Genomic DNA, 20,014 nt, shown 5'->3' on the forward strand with positions numbered 1-20,014 from the left:
AGCTTCATTTCGGTGTTATAAACATAAAAATTAATTATTTAAATAATGTTTATATCGCTGAAATGAAGCTTATTAGCTCTTTATATTTAAGTATATATATATATATATTTTTTTTAATATTGATGCCAACAATGATCTTCTTTGGTCCTTGTAGTTTCTTAGTATGAAGAATTGAGAAAAGTTTGATAATTTGTTGCTCTTATCCAATGATCAACATCATGAAATAATTCATCCCTGCCCAGAATGAACATGTAAGTTATAAGGTGTTACCCAAATGTTTCCTAACCTGCCACAAGGAGTGCAGTCAGCTAGAATATATGAATCACTACTAATGGGTATTGCTGTATTGCTTCATTATGAGTTAGTCTATTGAATATCACATCATAGTTTGGAGGTGAAATGTTTTAATACATAATATGCACTTCAAAATGTTGGTGTGCTAGAGATTCTATTTAATCTTTAAAAGTACCTGTGATATAACTATAAACAACAAATTACACTATAAGAAGAGTAATTAACTTTAATAAAAATACAGATTTCATACTGAAAATAACAGTACATCATCAGAGTGTAGAAACAAGCAAATCAAAGAACAGGAATGCAAGGTACATAGAGCAATCAGTTTACCAATTAAAAACGGTTGAGTTAGAAATTAATATATTAATAAATAATATTAAAACTCTTGTTTACGTAAAATGAGTAACTCCCAGACTTTTGGGAGAGACAAAGACCATCATTCCAATTCAAGTTAGGCTGATGTAAAAGAGCTTCGCAACTTTCTCTGAAAAGGCATTCATATTTAATTCATTTCATGTATATTGATGTTCATGTGCTCTATTAATTACAGACATGATAATACAAATTTTTTGAGAGGTGTGATGAGCAGACTTTTGATGAATATATCTGCCATTAAAGTCAAGTATAACTACTAGTTGACAAAGTACCAAAGGCTGTGTAAGTAAGAAAGATATCTAAGAATGCTAAAATACTAGCAGTTTCTTTTTTCCATGGTGAATTGAATGTGTGGATAAAAGCTATTGATCTGTAGTAGGAAAGTGGCAAGTTCATTTTCAGAATGAGGCCAAACAGCAAAAACATCATTGACGTAACGAAACTAAAGAGAGGGTAATTAGGGATGAATGGATGAGAATAAGGTACCCTCCCGATGGTTCAAAAAATAGTTTGCCAAATGTGGAGACAAAGGGCTACCCATAGCAGTGTCTTTAACCTGTCTGTAGTCTTGTTTTTCCAGTTGAAATAGCCTGATTGCATAACAAATTCAAAAATATTCACATTGGGAGGGGAAATCATCATATACTAAACTAATAGTGTCAGATAATGAAGTATTCGTAAAAAAAGAGAGTCAATGCTGGCATATCTAACTCTTATTTGAATATTCTTGAATTTTTTTTTGAGAAATGTGTGGAATTCTTGATGAATGATCTGGATTGTCCAGTGTGGGCAGTTAATAAATATGAAAGAAGTTTAGCAGTTTTATAGGTGGGGGGGGGGGGGGTCAATACAATTCACAATGGACAACCTTCTTTATGAAATTTTGGGAGACCATATAAATGAGGAGTCCTTCCAAAATGGGTGTGTAAGTTTTCGAAGCCCTTTTACATCAGCCTAACCTGAATAGGAACGATTTTCTCTGTCTGTCCCAGAAGTTTCGGAGATTCTCATTTTATGTAAACATCAAAATTAGTTTTAGTATTATTAATTAATATATTAATTTCTTTCAGCAGTTAGAATTGAAGGAAGTACAGGAATATGGTTTAATGTTAAATCTGGTGTGAGACAAGGATGCCCATTATCCCCTCTGTTATTCATTATCTATATAGATCACATTATGAAGGAAAGTGGTATTAAACATGATATCAAAATTGGAGATGTTAATGTCAGCTCTTTGCTTTATGCAGATGATGTTATATTGCTAAATAAATCTGCTACAAGTGTGCAAGATTCCCTGACTAAATTGAATAACTGTTGTAATAGATATGGTATGAAGGTCAGCAATAAAAAGACAAAGACAATGAAAACATGCAGAATCATTGAAAATGTCAACTGCATTGTGAATGGAGAACCTGTGGAACAAGTAAAACATTTCAACTACTTAGACACAATTTTTAGTCATCATCATCATCATCATGCATATCAAGGATTTATGCCTGACATAGCCTGTTCCGGCCTTAGAAGTCATCGTTTAAAAGGACGTCCTGGTTTTTTTTATGTGATACGATTTTTAGTGAAGATGGTAAATTAAATATTGAAATAGACAACAGAATCAACAAAGCTAGTATGGTAGGAACTCAATTGAATAAATTCATATGGAATAAGAGAGAAATTAGTCGAACACTAAATTAGCTGTATACAAGACAGTGTTCAAACCAGTTTTAAATTATGGATCTGAGCACTGGATCCGAAGTAAAACACTTGACCAAAGACTAGAGACTGCAGATATGAGAGTCCTGAGAAACATTAGAGGCATGAACAGATGGCATCCATGGCAATATCATATTAAGAATGAGGATATTAGGAAAGAACTTGACGTTGTCAGCATCCAGGAATGCATTAGTAGAGATAATCTCAGGTGGTATGGTCACTTAAACAGAATGGGTGAGGAAAGATTAGCAAAACAAGTGTTCTCTACTATGTTGATAGGAAAACGACCCAGAGGAAGGCCAAGATATAGGTGGATTGATACGGTACAAAGTGCCTTAGACGATAGATATATTAGATATGATAATGTTGGAGTCTTGACAAGTAACAGACTGATTTGGAGGAAAATTGTAGATAGGAAGTTAGTAATGATGTAAATTTTTCATGTAGTACTATCATATCCTGTACACCCCTTGAGGATACATGGCAGGAATTTTATGATGATGATGATATATTAATTTCTAGCTCTTGGCAACCGATTTTAATTGGTCGACTGATTGTTGCATATACCTTGTATTCTTGTTCTTTGATTTACTTGTTTCTACACACTGATGTACTGTTATTTTCAGTATGAAATATCTGTACTTTCATTAAATTAATTACTGTGGTTGTTATGTAATTTGTTATTTAGAAATTCTCTTTGATGTTACAAAATGTGAAATGTCATCATCATCAAATTCCTGACATGTACCCTCAAGGGATGTACAGGATATGATAGTACTACATGAAAAACTTACAACATTGCTAACTTGACTCAATACAGAAAAGAGCAATTAGGTTATTAAATATCACATATTTCACTAATTCATGGCAGTTTTTCACACGAACATGCTGCAGTTTCTGGTCTTTGCATTTTCTATGAATATTTCTATGGATGCTGTTCATCAGAATTGGCATTATTCCCACACTCTTTTCTAAATCTCTTAAAACACATGCAATTCTTCAACACTCCTTTACATCTCAGCTCCAGACTCACAGAACAGATTTTCTTCATCTTAGTTTATTTGGGCTGCTGATGTTCTTTAGAATGATTGTGTTTGTTCTTATGTATGCTGCTTGAAAAGAAATTGATGGCCAGGGCACGGTGCATTGTGCCATGTCACATGTTTGTAATTGATATAAATTGGAGGAATATGATGTACCAAGACAGTGCAACTGCTACTTTTAAGTTATACTCTTAAAGTACTTTCAGTAATTTACCTGTAGCCTTTTTTGTGTAGGCAATGAAACTGCACCTTTTTATTGTCTTGCTCTTGTATATTCGTTGGATTATATGAATAGTCTTTGTACAACATTTGATAAATTTTGGAATGTAGCCATTCTTCAGGAGTACCTCAATGACTGAGATACATCATTTCCTGTTTAATTTTGTTATCACTGGATACTATGCATGCTTTTTTTAATGATATCTTGCTTCTGGGCTGGATGATGTGATGTAGTGTGCAAGTATTTTCTAGTGGTGAACTGTTTTCTCTATACCTGAGAGGAAAGTTTGCCTTGGTACACTACTGAGATAAGAGCATCCAAAACATGTTCTGTTTCTTTCAACTTCGACTATAAATTGGTTTTTGTTGTTTAAAGGTATTGAGTAAGTCGTTGAAATTGTAAAGGAATTCTTTGGATTCTTTCTCACTTCTGCTTTGACTTTTTCATCATTTTCAAAATGGATTTCAAACTAGGAATTTCAGTTTCCATAACCAGAAGTCCAACAGAGTCAAGAGTTGGCTTTTGAAAAGCTTATTACTCGGTGAAAATGTATTGAAAGAAAGTTAGATTATGTTGAGAAATATTCAATGAAAATAAACAGGCTTCAAGCTACTGCACCCGTCTCCACTTATATCTCTCTTTGGTCAGGAACTATCACCCAGAAGAGAGAAATCAGTGTGTGAGGGAGGGACTTTTGAATACCCTCGTATAATCATAAAATTGTGACCCTGCTCTATATGGATATTCATGAGGTACAAAGGCCACCTAATTCCTGTAATGCATGATTTTAATCTAATCCTCTTTGGTATATAAATATTTTCACTGCACAGATTGTAATCTGTGATGTAGAATATTTTAACCCTAAAACACTAAACTGATATATCCATTGTTGGTAAATACTCGTCATCATTACTATTGAAAAGATATTTTTTAAAAAAAATGCAATATTTTCAAAATTCTAAACATAGTATTTTCGTATCAGGCTCATCATAACCATATCGATCGGCTTATAAGATATTTGAAGTTAAATAAAAAATACCAAAACAAAGATTGTATTATACTCCATGTATAAAATAACCTTTGAGTTCAGTGTTGGAAAACATCAAGTGATCGTCTAGCTCTGACAGTAATGTACTGTGTGGTGGTATGTTGAATGCAAGTACCATGTTCTAATAAGCTTTGGCTTGCATGTAGGCCAATGACTTACAGAACTTATGCAAGCTTGTTAGTTCATCGTCATAGTGTCACATCTGTCAGGGTCATGTGATGCTGACAAGGCACAGCTGCAGCAGTCTTAATACTTTCCTATAAAATTTACCGTACTGTGCTACTGTATGAGAATATGGTGTAATGGAGAGATGGTAAGAGACTTGAAATTAAAAGAAGATAATGATGACAAGGTGGCAAAGATTTTTGAAAAGTTGTAAGAGATTTTCATACCAAAATGGATTGACAGAGAATTTATGCTTTATAATGAACAGCATAGGTTTATTAAGGTAATGTCATGTTTGAGTAATTTGCCTATCTGGTTGGCCAGGTGGTTAGTGTACCTGTTCTTCAACCAACAGGCTATAGATTTGAATTCTGCCATGGGCATGAATGTTTATAACTGTCTTTAGGTGGTAGATGAATTTCATCACTTGGTGTGAGACCACCTCCCCACTTATCGGAAGCGAGAAGTGACTTGAAAAAGTTCCATGTTTGGTCTCTGAGTAAGGTTTCTGGAGTGTGTAAAAAATAAAAAGTACAAAAAGAAAAAAAAAAAACATTGCCTACCCATGGTACAAATGTACTATAGGTTTACAAAGACTTTTTGTGGGTGAGAGCTACATAAAAAAAAAAATCTTCCTCACATTTTATTATAACGTGATGATTGAGTTGGGCAAGAGGAATGGATACATCATGATACATTTGGACTTCATGAAAACTTTTGATAGGATTCAGCATATACCACTTTTTGATATCTGTCCATCAGCCACCCTCATATCCACATAACCTGTCATATTCATCCCCATTTGTTAGTTTTGTGTAACAGAGTTCCATGTTGTATTCTCTCAAACCTTCTTTAGAAATTCCAGCAGAATCATCTTGTAGCCTTTCCTTTATCCCACTCAGCTGTCACTATTATGAAAAGTTAGTAAATTACTAAGGCATGACCATCCCTTCACAGAGCCACATTGCCCCTCATAGACTATCATATTGTTATCCACCCATTCTTGATTCTCTTTATGACCAATTTTTCCAGTACTTTTGTCACCAGCTCCAATGATACTGATTGGTCTATAATTTGGTACAGCAGTTTTAGAATCTCCCTTATGCAAAGGGATTATTTTGCCCTCTTTGCAATCCCTTGGAACTCTACCAGAACTGACAATTAAAGAGCCTAGTCTGAGGCATTGCTAGTTCTCTTGCACTTCTCATAAAACACGAGCTAATATCCCATCTTATCCCACAGCTGAATTTATATTGAGATTCTGGAATATTCTAAGAACCTCCAATTCATCCATGTTTGTTCCTGCATCAATCTCTGTCACAGCATTAACTTCACTTAGGTGGATATATCCTTGCAAAGTGGTCACTCAGTAACTCAACTATTTTATCTACTTCTGTCACCTTGTCACCATCAGCACTCATTAGGGTTATTCTTCCTCTTACTTGCTAAGTAATGGAAGGACTCTTTGGGAATTCCTTTGATCTGCTCAGCTAGTTTCTTCTCGTAATCTGATTTTTCCCTCCTTACCATGCTGGTCACCTTTCATGATTGAGCTGTCTATGCTTCAAAGGTAACCATAGCACTAGCATCTAATCCCTACTTGATTTATCCTCCTTATCTTAGGTATACAATTTAATATTCCTTCCTCTACATGCCCCTTAAATATCTCCCATGCAATACTAACATTCTTTTCTTGCAGGGCTTTATGCCGTGACACAACTTCAAGATTCCTCCTGAGTGTGTCATAATTATATACCTTGTAGTTCCACATATACCCCTTCTTCACAGTACTCTTCCTTATCTTCTGCAATCTCTCAAGTCAAGACTGCATGATCATTTTCCCCAATCAGAACCATCTTGGCTATGCATAGGTCTTCTGATCTTATGGTCATGTCTGATACTCTTGTAGCCCAAGTCCTCTCCATCCCATGTTGCCATTTAATTATCTCCCATGAGGTATATAAATTCCATTTCCTTCCTGCCATGTGGTTTTTCTCCCTTCCAGTTTAATCTCAATAGTCAAAGCCCCCCCCCCCCTCACTGTATTTGCATCACCTCAGAAACCCCTAGATCACTAAGCACAATAGTTTAGATAAGGTCATATCAAAGCCTTGTAAAGAAGCAAAATTATTTTCTTATTCTTACATATCAGTGTTTGTTTCAGCATTGCAGTTACCTTCTGAGTTGTATTCACCATCTTTGGCTATATGTCCATCCCCTGAACTTCAACTTCATATCCACTAGAACTCCAAGATCCCTAGCCTGGTCTTAATTCTTCTAGCATAATTGAGAGAGGATGTGAAGGAATTGGATGAAGCAAAAAAAGAAGAGTGAGAAAGTGAAGATTGTAAGTCTCCTGCCATGCTATGATAGAGTCAAATTGAGGAGGAGGGCATTGATAACAAACAATGAATATGCAGGTGTGCAGAAGGATTTGCACTTCAGCATGCTTGGTGAACAAAGCTCTCTAGACAACCATTTAGGTGCAGTCTGTCAGCATTATACAAATCCTTTTTTTTATTTTTCTGCACAACCTGTGTATTGATGCATTTCCTATCAACTTCTCCTGCCCCCACCTTAATTTGCTTCTATCATAGTGTGGCAGGAGCCTTACAATCTTCACCTTCTTGTTCTTCTTTTTTGCTTTGTCCAACAACTCCTTCACATCCTTCCTCAATTATTCTAGAAGAATTATGACCATGCTCTAGGGATCTTGGAATTTTAGTGGATAGGAAGTTGAATTTCAGGAGATGGCCATATAGCCAAAGATTGTGAATACAACTCAAAGGATAATTGCAGTGCCGAAACAAAAACACTGACATGTAAGAATTAGAAAATAATTTTCTTTCTTTACGTCTTTCATATGACCATATGTAGACTCTTGTGCTCAGTGATCTTGTGGTTTCTGAGGTGATGCAGATACAGTGAGAGGGTGCAAAGGAGAGTGTTAAAAGATAATATGTGGAATGTAGATTATGGGAATTTATAAACTGCAGATGCCATTAGACAGGAGAAAGAGTGGTGGTATGATAGAGGCCTACAAGCTTCTGAAAATGTCATAATTGGATACCAGTAGATGGAATTTTTGATTTTATGGAAGGCAGCTAAAGTGTATCTATTGAAGTTTAGAATCGGTGCAGTCAAGAAAGGGGGTGAAAACTAGTTTTCTCTCATTGAGTGGTGCATGACTGAAATGGCTTGCTTTTGCAGGTTGTGTGCACATAATGTGAATGAATTCAAGAGAAGGTATGACTTGTGGTGTGAGTGGTATATGGATCCCATAACAAAGAGTGATATTTGTTGTGACTTCTTTGTAGATATCTTTTATGAGCTGGATATATGCTACTTCTACCCTTTTTCTGTTAAAGCTTGGAATATTGCATTATGGTGGACTGGTATTCTCTGCATCTTTCTGTTAGTTGAGTAATAGTTTGAATGTGGTCTATTGTCGAAAAGCCTTTTTTGAAACCAGCCTGTTCTTTGCAACTATTTTCGTTGATGGAGGTCTGTATTCTGTTTAGGATGACTCTGGCGAATATTTTGTGTGTGTGAGATAATAGACAGATGGGTCTGTAATTACTTATGTCTTCCTTATTACCTTTTTTTATGCAGAATTATAGTCTTTGATGTTTTCCATTCAATAGGTGCTTTCCTTAATTATATATATCAAGTGAATCTTTCTGCTAGAGCTTTAAAGAGTACTTCACCCATTTTAAATTCGTCGGATTTTATACTGTCAATTCCTGGTGATCGGTCATTTTTCATATGGTGGATAACCATTTTTACTTTAGGTAGGATAGATGGTAATTCCATATTTTCATCTGGTACTGTGACTACCTGTTTAGATGAGTAAAGGTTCTCATAAAACGATTTTATTATTTTTTCCATCTCACCTCTGTTTCCTGATTATCTTTGAAGGCGGTAGTGGTTGCTTTAGACTTATTTCTTTTTCTACTTTTTTTAGGCTGCTACGGAGCCTAGCTGCTTCTGCCAGTTTTGTCATTCTATATATATTGTAGTCTTTGATCTTCTGCCTAAGTTGTTTAGATAATTTTATATTCTAAACAGTCTTTTCTTCAATAATTCTATTGTTCTTGCTGATAGCCTTTCCCTGGTCTTAGGAGGAAGTTCATAGGAGGCTCTTTCTTTGCAGTTCAATAAATGATTATTGAAGTTTGTTTAATATTCGTCAATGTTGTTTTTTAATTTCCAGTCGGTTTCTTCCACATTTTTTCTGGATTTATCTGTTTTGAGTGTTTTTTTATGGTTTGACTGTGCTCGTGTGCGTTCTTCATTTTTTTTAAATGTATTTTGAGGGTGGCTCTTATTGGGCTGAGGTCTGAATGAATATCACAGTAGCTTTTTCCAGTGACTTCAACATTTTTTATTATTCTTTTGCAATTTGTTAGAATGTAATCAATTTCATTTCTTATCTTTCCATTTGGGGATTGCCAAGTCCATCTTTTTCCAGTTCCCTTTTGAAGAAACTATTTATAATGTAAAGCCTTTCTGCTTCAACAGATTCTGACAGGAGTTCGCCTCATTCATTTCTTCCCCTCCCCATGGTCCAATGTATTTTTTTTTCAATAGATCCTGTATCAATCTTTGCATTGAAATCCCCGCACACTATAGTGTATGCTGTTTTTTCTGTAATGTTTCTCGTAGGTGTTCATAGAAGTTTTCTATTTCTTCTTTGTCAACTGTTGAAGTAGGTGCATAGACTACTATTATTTTTATTATTACTGATTTCTATTTTTAATTTTAGTGTTCCTAGTCATTCAGAATGGATTGTGCAAGAAATACTATTTTTAGTTAGCTTTTCGTTTATGATGAAGCCAACTCCTCCAGCCCTTATAGCTTTATCTGCAGCCAGGAAAATTTGGTTGCCATTGTTCCATTTTGCTGTTAATTCAGAGCTTCTTTGGGTTTCAGAAATAGCAAGGACATCAAACTTTATGTTTCGCAGTTCTCAAAAACAGCAAATCAATATATGGGAGTTAGAAGAAGAGTTCGAGTGTTGAAAGAACCGATGAATAATATACTGATATATAATATTAATATGTTAATATAGTTTCAGTATATTAATATATATTGATATATTCTGTATATAATATTTATATTTAATAAATGTATTCAGTAAGATACGCATGTGGGTTTTTTTTAATTTAAATCCTGATGAAACCTTACTGGCATGATCACATGAATTAGGTGTAAAATTTGTAACTATCTTATATATCAAGTATAGTTGAAGATGAATGTTCTGGAAAAAAAAAAAAAAAAAAAATTGGGGGATCATGTTATGCACCCATTCACCTTACATGTGCCACCCAAATTTGTGTGGCATATTCCACACACAATTTTTCCTATGTTCATTATAGACACACTTGATGATATAGCTGATTGTTATTTTTGTAGAATGTGTTAAACATGCTTTCCTTTTATGGGATAAACTGGCATTTGAACTTTAGTGGAATTCATAAAATTCTTTCAGTTATTCATCAAACCTTAGGGTATAGTAAGGTAAGTAATCTAAGATGGTAAAGTTACTGCAAGCACTCATCAACATTACCATTGAAAAGTTCTGTATCGTGCATTTTTTTCAAAATTATCTGTTTATTATTTTCTGGTGTACATTTCAACCTAAATTATCAAATTTTTTTCTGCTTGCATAATTAATTTATTTTTCTGTTCATTGCCCGCATTCTGCTCACAAAAGTCATGTCCCCATGCTTTTGTGAGGCTTCGTGGTCAGGATGTATTTTTGGTCAGTCATCCAAAACATAATAATTTATTCACCAGTTTGCAAGATGTCTCAATTGCTAATAATAAACACCAGTAAGAATGATTCTGGAGGAAAATTTATCACTCAGTTTGTTGTAATGCGTGAATAACACTTGAAAAGCATTAACAAAGGAAGAATAACTTTATGCACAGTATCTAGATGAGATTATTAGCTTAAAGGAATGAGGAGTTTTAGCTTATATTCTCACAGAAATATCGAAGATTGGGACTTGCATGTCATAATTGTTATGTCATTACTAGGATTAAAAATGAAGTATTCATTTTAATCCTAGTAATGACAATACAATTCAGCATACTAGGATTAAAAATGAAGTATTCATTTTAATCCTAGTATGCTGAATTCTACCAAACTGGCATCTCATGAGTATTAATTTTTAATAATGAACCTGCCCAATCTGAAACTGACATTGATATTCAGTTGACTCTTGAACAACGCAGGGGTTAAGGGGAGTCAACTTCCTGCGCATTTCAAAAATCTGTGTATAACTTTTAACTCTCCAAAAACTTAACTACTAATAGCGTATTGTTGACTTACCGATAACATAAACAGTTGATTAACACATATTTTGTATATTATATGTATTGTATACTGTATTCTTACAATAAAGTAAGCTAGAGAAAAGAATATGTTATTAAGAAAATCATAAGGAAGCGAAAGTATATTTACAGGAATGTACTGTATTTATTAATACCATAAGTTTACGTCATCTGTTTAGCAGATGAATCGTATATCTACATCAATATTGTCTTATGTGATGTGGATGTTATACGTATTACTAACATTAGAGACATCAAAAATGAAAAGATAATGTGAAAAGAACTTCATATTTATTTACAGGTATAATGATTCATACATTGATAATGAAGAAGCAGCAGTATGATTGCTTTATGGTAGCCTAGTGCCATCGATGCGATTGCGTCTCTGTAGCCCAGCCTATACACTAATGAATGAATTATTACAAAATGTTTATTTTATGCTAAGTAATTTGCAAATGAAAACTTAGGAAAGACCAAAAAATTCAATATGCAATATTTAATTTAATATAATTTAATATGCAAATGAAAGCTTAGGAAAGATCAAAAAATTCAATAAAAGGAAAAAACTGAAGATCTGGGATGATACAATCAAAGAAATAATCAAAAAGAAAAAACGAAGCCTATCACAAATGGTTAAACAGTAAAAGATTAGAAGATTAAATAGAATATAAAAGAATAAGAGCCATAGCTAAAAGAAAAGTCAGAAAAAGCCATAGAGAATCATGGAATAAATTTGTTTCTAATTTAGAACATGATTTATATAAAATAAGATCCAGTGTATATATACGATTTTGAAACACTTAAATGCAGATACCAAAGAAAAAATTAAACACTGAATTGAAATTAGAAGAATTTCTAAAATACTACACAGAATTGTGGACAAATATATCTTTTAAAAAAGACAACTGGCAAACAATTAACAAAAATGAAAAGAAAATAACTAAAGAAGAATTAGAAATCAGCCTGAAAGAAACAAGAAATGGAAAATCACCTGGAGAAGATAAGCTAGGTTCAGAACTATATAAATATGCAGGAACAAGATTCAAAGAAAGACTCTTATTATTTTTAAATAAAATTTATTCAACTGGTATCTCTCCAATAGAATGGAAAAAAGCAATTGTGATTCCTATCTTTAAAAAAGGTAATAGAGATGACCCTAAAAACTATAGGGGTATCAGTACACTAAATTCCTGTTACAAAATATATAGCAGAATCTTAAATAGCAAACTAATGAAATATTCCAAAAACTTTATTGTAGAAGTGCAGAATGGATTTAGAAAAGGACGATCATGTATAGACCCGGCCTTTTGCCTAAAATTAATAATAGAGAAAAGAAGAGAATACAATTTAGAAACACATATTGCATTTATTGACTTTGAAAAAGTATTTGACAAAGTTAAAAGAAACATATTATTTAACATATTAAAAGAAAGTCAAATACCAAATAATATCCTAAAAGCTATCACAAGTATATATATATGAAAATAATCAAATACAAATAAGATTAAAGCTATCATATACGAGAGAGATAAACCAAGGGGTCCGACAGGGATGCCCCCTCTCAGCAACTCTTTTTAATATCTACTTAAATGAAATGGAATAAAAATTTACATCAAGGAATTAAACTTTCTCCTACAGTGAACTTAAACACTCCTTTTTGCTGATGACCAAATAATAATTACAAATTCTGAAGATAGCTTACAGAAAGCTATTTTAGATCTAAATGAGATATCCAAAGATTATGGTATGATAATATCAAGAAAAATCAAAAACTATGGCCTTTAAAGGACAAGATCCAGCAAGAATTAAAAAAGTAATAGATAACAAGATCTTAGAACAGGTGAATTCATTTAACTACCTAGGATGTATGATCGCATATGAAAATGAAAAAGATATAAACGTAAAAATTGCAAAATATTTAAAAATAACAGGTGTAATTAACTCTATATTTAAACCAAACCTAGTTCAAAAACAAACCAGACTTAAAGTATACAATACATTTGCCCTACCAGTCTTGATGTATGGAAGCAAAATTTGGACAATAAAACAAAAAGACAAAGATTAAAAACAGCAGAAATGAAGTTTATGAGAAAAACTGTAACGTATACCCTATTTGATCACAAAAGAAACGAAGAAATTATGAAAGAATTAAACCACGAACCAGTAATAGAAAAAATTAAAAAATATAAACATGAATAGATGGAACACATTCAAAGAATGAAAACAGAAAGATTACCAAAACAAGCTTAAAAGTACAAGCCATTAGGAAAAAGAAAACCAGGACGTTCTCTTAAATTATTCAACGATGACTTCTAAGGCCGGAACAGGCCATGCTAGGCCTAAATCCTTGATACGCATAATGATGATGCTAATTAATTAATTTATCTAATTGACTAATTAATACCAGTGAATTTTATTCAGTTATGATTTAATATTGCATCTTTACATTTGTTTACATTTCTCTCAACTGCAAATGGCACTATGTACTCTCTGTAAGCATTTGTGTGTGCAAGTTTTGATAAATTTTAACTTTGTATAATAGATTCGTGTATCTTTTATGGTAGTAAATGATAAAATAGACTAGTATCTACATATATTTTATGTATTCATAACATACCGAACTTTTTTCTTAATTTTTTCAATATTTTTAAGCTACGCAGTTTGTCCCTGAGAATTTTTTTTCTCAAATTGTTGCAAATCTCCAAAAAATTTTCCAATGTATTTATTCAAAAAGATTTGCTTTTAAGTAGACCCACTTAGTTCAAACCCACATTCTTCAAGGGTCAACTGTATTGTAATGTGAGGTCCTGCCTAGTGTGCATCATTGGTGACATACAGTCTGTTATGAACATGCTTAAATGCAGTAGTATAGTATATTCATAGGGCTATACTGCTGCATTAAATTACCTGTTTTTTATATGACCCACAACACAAAATGTCAAGACCTGTAGCATATGAGTGCTATGTGTATGGGAAAGAGGATAAGAAGAAAGCAGGAATCAGTTTACATTTTTTAAAGCTGGAGTGTAAAAAGGTGTTGGTTAGCAGCAGCTCTTACTTATGGTTTTGGAGAAAGTGGAGGAGTAATAGTGGCCAATTCAACATAGCATTGTTCATGAAAGTAGAACAGGTGTAAGGTGGAAAGTAAGCATCTGTGGGTGGGTGAGGAATTGAAATGGATCTGTGAGAGAGAAGGATCATAAACTAACTGGATTGTTCTCTCTGGATAGAATTGAGTAATCTTAGAGAGCATTTTGGTGACCATCCCAAATATGTGAGCCATATTCCATTGTTTAGCTGATTTGGGATTTGTATAGAGTTAGCAACTATAGTGTGAATTAGTGTCTTTTGCAGAAAAGAGACAGTTTTTTGGTGGCTGCAGAAGTTATAGTTATGTTTTTGGAAAGGCTGGAGGTATAGGTCAGCCCAAGAAGGGATATCTGGTTGTGTTTTTTGATATCTAGTATTATTAAAAGTTAGGGGAAGAGATAAGAGTTCTTTCTTGTGAGAGATCAGGCAGAACTGAGTTTTGATGGCATTGAAGTCTTGAGGGTTGTCCTTCATTGAAATATAGCTAGGAAATTGTAGTTCAGGGCATTGATGGTGGATCTTGATGATTCTAACAACAGAGCAGAGCACCTCAAGTTTTGTAAAATTAAAAGGAGGAATGGAGGGTACTGTCATCGGCAAAGCTATGGATAGGATTTAAAGTCTGAGAGCAGCCATTTATATACTCCAGCATACTCTTGCATTTCTTGGAAAATTGAGAAGAGTAAACCACCCTCCATGACATGTAGTGAGCAATCAGTGAGAAAGTTGCAAAGTGTAGAAGGCAGACCATAGGATAGAAGTTAGCTAAATAGGCCCCCTGTGCCCAACCTGATCATATATTTGTGAAATGTTGATAGTCACTAGATGAGTTTCTCCAATTTTTTCCCATAACTTGAATCCAGAGGTGGGTGGTGAAAACTAAGATTGGCTGTGGATTAGGAGTGGTTTAATCACTATTGTTGGTCACTTGGTAGTTAGTAGGTCTCAAGGGGGTGCATGAATTTGTTGTTCATGACCTTCCCAGTTTTAGAGAGAATAGAAGTTGGACAGCTGGCTGTCCTTTATCACCTTTCTTTAGGATGGGCTGTGTGTGTGTGGGCCTGACCCTTATAAGTTGTGGCCTGGCAAGGGACCAGAAGCCTCATTTGCCATTTGGACAGGAGATGAGTTTGCAGCATTTGGCCCTTTCAGAGTCTGAATTGGATTTTCTGATGGTTCTTTAACAGCTAGAGACACTCATGGTATTTTGCAGTATTTTTCTTTTATTTTGTTGACACACTTTTTTTGAGTACCAAGGTTAGGGTAGTGGCTATGGATTTGGATAGAGTGAGGGTGAAGGCCTTCATTCTTGTGGGGATGATTTGTTATTTGGACTACTGCTTCAGCTCTCCTAAACTCAGGACTAAGAGGAGGAGGAAAGAAGTCACAAAATTCATCCTATTTGGCACTCTTGTAGTGCCATAGAAGAGAAGACTGAGAACTGGTGGGTGAAAGTTGTTTCATTGCAGAGGAAACTTGTATGAGATTAAGTCCTAATTAGTTCCTTGTGTTGTCTGTTACAATTTTTTAAACTAGTCCCACTGTTATACCAAATTGTTTTGTGTACTGTGACAAACTGTTTTTGTGCTCTGAAGATGCTGGATATAATACCAGTGAAATATCAGCATATAAGTTAATAAATATTATTTTCTTATCATTCTGTGTTGTCACCAGTACTGTGAAAATAAATAACATGTACTGTGAACACCTTTCCATGCATTTGAAATACATGTTTTGCTATTTTTTTAAGCAGTTATCTTTTTTTTTGTATTTTAATACTTAGACATGAACTGTTTTAATTTATTATTATATTTTAGATAGATGTGTTATGATTTTTGTAAAAAAAAAAAAAAAAAAAAAAAATTGATGAAAAGAAAGGGGGAAATCTGCAAAAAAATTGTTCCTAAGTGCCAAAATACACTCATCTTCATAAAAACTTCATCACCTTACAGAAATAGTTTTTACTAGTTAAATGGTCATTTTCATTGTTTTATCATTAGATATTTCATTGTATTGCATCAGCTATTATTCTCATGGGTTTCTGTATAATATAATAATTGCTGCTATTGCATCAGAACTTTTTATGCTATAAATAGACAGGAAAAGCTAGTTTGGCATTTTCATGCTGAGATTGCTAATTGCTATAGCTAGTATGTGCAGTTAACACCTCACAGGAAAAGTGTGATTTAAGCTTTGAATAGAGAAGACTATTCCTCTCATTAAATAGATAAAAGGGCATCCTGTAGTCGATCTATTGTGACACGGCTGCTGTCGAAAGTGAAGGAAACTGGATCTGCTGAAAGGAAGAAAGGCATCGCCTACCTCATGCCAAGATCAAGTTCAAAAATGGCTCTGCCTCAAAAATCACTGTGTTGTCTGGAGAACTGAAACAGGACTGGGAAGAACAAATGGGAGGTTTGGCAAGCTCTGTAACTGTTTAGGAGAAAACTCATTCAACAGGGACTGATAGCCAAGTGCCTTAAAAAGAAGCTCTTGTTAACCAAAAAAATGAGATCGGTTCAATTAAATTGGTGCAAAGATCACGCCAAAGGGACCCCCAATCACTGGGAAAGGAGTACTTTTTTTTTTTTTACAAGAAAAAGTTTAACCTGCTGGGCACCGATGGAAGACAGACAGTTTGAAGATGATCAAAGTAAAAATTCAACCCTGATTGGTGTCAACAGTCAAATTCTCAGTCAGTCACACGATCTGAGGCTGCATGTTGTATCGTGGTGTTGGTCGTTTGCATTTCACAAAAGTTTTAGCGAATGCACAAATGTACCAGAAAATTTTAGAATGAAGAATTATCAGAGACCACTTTACTGTAATGAACAACTGCATCTTTCAGGTGACTCTCCTTTTTCATAGGGCAAAAACTGTAAATAATCCTGTTATAACCCTAAAATTGAGTTTAGTACTTTAAAAAATCTTCAGTTTTTTGTTGCAAGTTAATAAGTGGCTCAATGAACACTTGATTCAGCAACTACTGTGGTCAGGAAGCAGCCTGGATTTCAATCCCATTGAGAATTTGTGATACCAAACACTTCAAGAGCTTCAAGAAGCCATTATAAAGGTTTGGAACCATGAATTGACAGTTGCATCCATCAGGAAATTGATTTTGTCAATGCTAAGCTGTAATAAAGGCAAGAAGAGATACAAAGTACTAAGCAGCAAAAAAGTGAGTTTTTAGCTTTGAATGTTCATAAAACTGTGTAGTTGAACTAAAATTTTGGTACCAGTATTTGTTTTTCCAGTGAAAATATCACTGTCCACTCTATTTTGAGATATTTGCAAATTTGTCAAGTTTGTTGTCATTTCCTAATTATGTCACATCTTGTACTAAAAAGAGCAAAATATTAATCAAAAACAAAAATGTTACATTACCTTCTTTATTATTTGCGACAATTATTATGTTATTATCCCTTTAAAAATAGACATTTAAATTTAATTACCAAAAAAACATGTTTATAGCAGGTAATGCGATTTCTATGAACACGAATGTAGATTGAGCTGTATAATTTTTATTTCTGTGTCGAATTCATGGTAACTCCTTTCTTCAATCACCTAATCACTTATTAAACACATTGGAGTTACTGAAATTATTGCTGAAACAAAGACCAACATCGTCGTTCCATTTATGATCGTTGCTCTGATTTGATAACATTGTTTCTTGTGTTTTTGCTGAAATAGAGCAGTAAAAAGAAATTGATAAAACCAAAAGAGAGTCCAGTGAAGCATGTCACTGGCTGAGTTATGTTGAATGTGCCCAATCATGCCACTAAGAAGGTTAAAACCATTTGGATTTATTTAATTCATGTGCTAATTATTTAATATTGCTAACTGTACTTATTATTATTATTTAATTTATTTATACAGTATTTTTACATAAAAATGTCTTTTACATGAAGCACATTTATTTGTTATTGCTATTTGCAGATAATGAATATCTTTATTTATATATTAAATTTTTGCTGTAACTTGTATTTAAATGACTATTTTTTTCTCTAGATTGATGGCATAAAAGGATTTGCACCAAAAACTTACATACAAGAACTTTCATTATTGAAGAAAAAAAAAGATGTTACGGTTCAAGTAGCTGTTAAGGTAAAGGACAGCAACAACAAAAATTATATATTTCATTTAATTTTTCTTTTGGTTTATGCCAGAACAGAATACAGTTTGGTTGGCTAAATCTCAAACTTTCATCCCATCTTTGTTTTTTCAGTATCCAGCATTCTAGTAGTAAGACTTATACGTTGGTTAGACATAACTGGTAATTAGTTTACAGAATTAACAACGCATATAAAGTATATTAATTAAAGGTAACTTTAATGAATAACTTCTATATTTCGGCAATGTCACATTGCCATCTTCGGGAACAAGTAATTAGTTTACGGAATTAACAACGCATATAAAGTATATTAAGCATATTAAGTATATTCAGCCCAACTGCCAAGACTACTAAATTAGCCCGCAAGAGGGCACCATTAGGACTTTAGGAACAATATTAGTTTCTTGCTTTCTTCCTCATTTGCTTTGTGTTAGTTCCTGAGTGCACATACCATATCTTTATGTTCCCGAAGATGGCAATGTGACATTGCCGAAATATAGAAGTTATTCATTAAAGTTACCTTTAATTAATATACTTTATATGCGTTGCTAATTCCGTAAACTAATTACCAGTATCCAGCATATACTTCAGTTCAGGCAGAGATGCTGAAACATTTGCCATCACTATGATTTAATATCCTAGATCTCTTCCTTACCAATGACCCTTCCAAATATGCAGTGAACGTAGTGAGCCCCCTGGATAATTCTGACCACAATCTAGCGCGCATCTCCTCCCCTCATACAACAAAGCTTACACAGTCACTCCTGCACAGGTGTAGTTTGGCATTATAACAGTGCCATGTGGGACCACCTCTGAGACTACTATGCTTCATTCCCATGGTTGGACTATTGTTTCTGGTCTTCCAATCCAAACATATGCACCGAATGTATCACCAAAGTAATCCTCACTGCATGGAAACATACATTCTTCACACTTCTCTGATGTGACAAGACTATACAAATATAAAATCAAGTATACAACTGGCTCAAATCAGGAACTTTATCCTCCTTCAGTGCTTATACTGAAGCCTGAAATAGATGCAAGAAAACTATCAGTGCTTTCAAAACAAAATTTGAATGGACAAAAAGCAGGAAACTTGCAACCATGCCTTTTGATCTCGTGCCAAAACAATTGGTCGTAACTTTTGCCCTATGCTATTCCCATCTGTATATTATATCCAAGTGGCTCTATTGCATCATCACCCACAGAAAAAGTTAATCTAATGACTTCACACTTTGCCTCCAACACACACACACATAACTGACAATGGCAAATGCCCCCCAATCATTCCAGCTGCCCAACATACAGTGACCCCTATATCCTTTTGCCAGAAAAAGATCAGAAACCTATTGTCTAAATTAGACACAAAAAAGTCTCCTGGCCCTGATGGCATTCTTCCAATTGTCCTGAAGGTCTGTGCACCAGAACTGACTCCTATCCTATGCCACCTATACATACTCTCTTACTCCATGGTATCTATCCCAAAGCCTGGAAATTGTCCTATATTCAACCCATTCCTAAGAAGGGTGACAAATCACTGCCATTTAACTACTGTCCTATCTCACTCACTTCTCAGTCCTATCTCAAGTAATGGAGAAAACCATCAATTCTCAATT

General features: G+C 34.0%; 1 protein-coding gene across 2 annotated transcripts in view; it reads left to right on the forward strand.

Annotated features, from left to right (window-relative positions):
* The window catches only part of Tango1 (transport and golgi organization 1), a 395,672-nt gene that overhangs the window by 14,071 nt on the left and 361,587 nt on the right, over positions 1-20,014 (forward strand). For both annotated transcript variants that reach the window (XM_090398800.1, XM_090398801.1), the window contains exon 3: positions 18,296-18,391. In XM_090398800.1, coding sequence (XP_090254926.1) covers positions 18,296-18,391 — 96 coding nt within the window. The remainder of the gene's footprint in view (positions 1-18,295; positions 18,392-20,014) is intronic.

The sequence above is a fragment of the Typopeltis vanoorti genome, chromosome 10, assembly GCF_054136105.1.
Source record: "Typopeltis vanoorti isolate ZY-2024b chromosome 10, IOZ_Tvanoo_1.0, whole genome shotgun sequence".
Taxonomy (NCBI): Eukaryota; Metazoa; Arthropoda; class Arachnida; order Uropygi; family Thelyphonidae; genus Typopeltis; species Typopeltis vanoorti.